This window comes from Juglans regia, chromosome 1, assembly GCF_001411555.2.
Source record: "Juglans regia cultivar Chandler chromosome 1, Walnut 2.0, whole genome shotgun sequence".
Lineage (NCBI taxonomy): Eukaryota > Viridiplantae > Streptophyta > Magnoliopsida > Fagales > Juglandaceae > Juglans > Juglans regia.
In genome coordinates, this window is record NC_049901.1 from 20,596,969 (window position 1) to 20,599,892 (window position 2,924).

A 2,924-nucleotide genomic window follows, 5' to 3' on the forward strand; every position below is an offset into this window, starting at 1 on the left:
ACTATTGTCCTCGGTTGCAACATAGAAATATCAATACGTTAGCACATGTCTCTTCGCTTATTTACTTTTTTTTGTCTTTAGGTATGCCATGATCCCTATGCAGAAAGAAGAAATTACAAGCTCCAATCATGCAGGGCCAGCTCACTTTAAACTCAAGGAGTGGGAGGTTACAATTGTTTCAATTTCCGGGAGTGAATGCCAGGAAGTGCAAAGGGTTGATCAGGTCCTGGGGATCGGGAAGGCCACCACTATTCTCGAATTAATATCCTCAAAAGACAAATCCCATTAGGTTTTTCTGTCAATTAATCAGAATACATATAGAGCACATATTGACTCTGTTAGAAATCATAGGAAAATCCACTTAAATATGCATTTGAATTGATTGTTTGGATACGATTAGAAGTTCTGAATTGCTGAACCAAAGATCGCACACACAACATAACTACAAGTACTGAGCAGCTGAAGAGTTGAAGTCTATTGATCAGTCTCGTCTGCCATGAAAGACGATTCATGAAACTTTTAGGCATTTTAACCATTTATGGGAAGATATGTTCCTTAAAAGTACAAAACAAACTGGATAGTCAACAACAGCTCCACATCTTCACACAGTTAACAATTTGATGAAAGCTTTCTAATTACATAGCCATCAGGAAAACTGCTTCCAAGAACATAAACCAAAAATCTGGCAAAAGAGTGGGCTCCAATGCTAAGAATATCTCTCATCTGTAAATAATTTATATATAAACAGCAGTAAAATATTCTAAAAATAATTCAGTTACCAACCAGACCCTCAATTGTCAAACAGAACCCGGAACTTCACACGCCTTTTAATGCTGCCCATTCTATCATATCCAATTCCAATCTTACTATGCATCAACTTTATTGCTAAGTCTGCATTGCCTGCTTTCCGCAAGGCATTGATTAGAATAGTACGAACTCTCCCTGGTATTTCTCTACCCCTATCAACAATCCCATCAGCCAGCTTGCATGCTTCCTTGATGCGGCCAGCTTTGCACAGCACATGGATCATATCCTCAAAAGCTGTCTCGGGAAGAATACCCATTGGAGCCAGCTCATCCAATATCCTGCACGCCCTAGCTACCTTGCCTGACAGACAAAGGCCAATTGAAAGAGTCCTGAAAGATGCTGCAGTTGGTGTGATTCCCTTATCGATCATCATGTCCCACATCTTCAATGCCTCTTCATTTCTATGCTCGTTGAACAGTCCATTGATAAGTATTGTGTATGTATAGACTGTCTGATCACAACCTTCCTCTTCCATCCTCTTAAAGAGAGCTAATGCTTCATCAATTTTCCCACCCTTAGCCAAGGCATCAAGAAGGGCATTGTAGCAATATGAATCTCGCGGACATCCCTTCTCAACCATTTCTTCAAAAAGCCTTTCTGCTTCATCCACTCTCCCAGCCTTTCCAAGACCATCAATTAAACTAGAATAGAACATAGCGTTAACCACCAGCCCATTACCTCTACAGAATTCAAAATACTCCACGGCTTCCTCCAATCTCCCACTCTTACTCAACCCATTAACAATAACCCCATTAGTAACCTCATCCGGTTCGAGCCCATCATTCTTCATCCTCTGAAAAAGCCTTATTGCCTGTTCCATGTTCCCAATTTTTGCATAAGAATCAATCAGGGCAGTATAAATGGCCACATTCGCTTTACAGCCTTTCTGAATCATACTTTCGAACACAGCATGTCCTTCTGCACACTTTCCATCCCTGCAAAGCGCAACAATCACTAAATTATATGCATGACTCGGAATTTCCAACCCCTTTTCTTCCATTTCATGATAAAGGCCCAAACAAGTATCAAAGTCCTCATCCATATAGCATGCCTGCATCAAAGTCATGTAGGTAATTTTATCAGGCTCCACATTTCTCAACTCCATATCCCTCAACTTCTCCATGCCCTTCTTCTTCTTCCCTGCTTTACAATAACCTTTAATCATCGTATTATACGTCACAACATCCGGTCCTACTCTCCCACCTTCCATTACCTCAAGAACCCGTTCGGCCGACTCAATAAACATCGAATTCACCAACCCATTCACCAAGAAATTATACGTGTACAACCCTGGGTCAATCCCATTCTCCTTCAGTCTACGCCAGACCCACAACAATTCCTCAACCATTCCCACACTCCCTAAGCTCTTAATCAAAGAATTAGCCGCTGACAACGTCATTACAAAACCCATTTCCTTGAACTCCTTTAAAACGCTTGCAATCCTATCTATATTACCGCATGACGAAAAAAGTTCAACCAAAGACACATAACATTCAATACTATGGGCGTAACTCTTTTGCTTACTGGCCCAATAAAAGAAGCGCAAAGCAATACTGGGATCTTCGCAAAGTTTATTAGACTGTAAAACAAATGAAACAAAGCTAGGGGACAACCTGATCAAGAACTTGTGGCAGTACGAGTCTAAGTTGGCCTCCATGGCCAAGGATCCATCCAGGAGGTTGAGAATTTGGGCAACCCAAGGAGATGGCTCTAGTTGTTGGCGGGTTGAGACTACTTCAGAGACATCGTTGAAGGGTTCCACCCATTCAGGTGGAGGAAGAGAGGTGGCCAAGAACCACCTGGGTTTTGAAGAAAAACGTGGTGAGGGTCCAGGTTCTGAGAATTTAAAGATTGACCCGCCATTTATGTACGGACGTAGAGGTGGATGAGGAAGGGGATACACTGCGGCGGGAGGGAGTAGACGCCTTTGGGTTGCTTTTCTCATCAGTGCTCGGTATGTCGAGCGAGACAGCTTCTAGGGATGGGTTCAAATGAGAACTCTAGTTTATGATGTTATTACAAATTCATCCTTCAAATATTGTAGAGGTCCCATGGTCTAGTGGTCAGGACATTGGACTCTGAATCCAGTAACCCGAGTTCAAATCTCGGTGGGACCT

The 2,924-nt window shown here is 42.2% G+C and overlaps 1 protein-coding gene and 1 non-coding gene across 2 annotated transcripts; one reads left to right on the plus strand and one right to left on the minus strand.

Annotated features, from left to right (window-relative positions):
- Window positions 1–452: 452 nt before the first annotated feature.
- On the minus strand, window positions 453–2,780 carry LOC108985578 (pentatricopeptide repeat-containing protein At1g03560, mitochondrial). Its single transcript, XM_018957925.2, has one exon. The coding sequence runs from the start codon at window positions 2,750–2,752 to the stop codon at window positions 791–793; it is 1,962 nt and encodes a 653-aa protein (XP_018813470.1). The 5' UTR covers window positions 2,753–2,780; the 3' UTR covers window positions 453–790.
- Window positions 2,781–2,852: 72 nt separating this feature from the next.
- On the plus strand, window positions 2,853–2,924 carry TRNAQ-CUG. Its single transcript has one exon. It is a non-coding gene; the product is annotated as a tRNA-Gln (tRNA).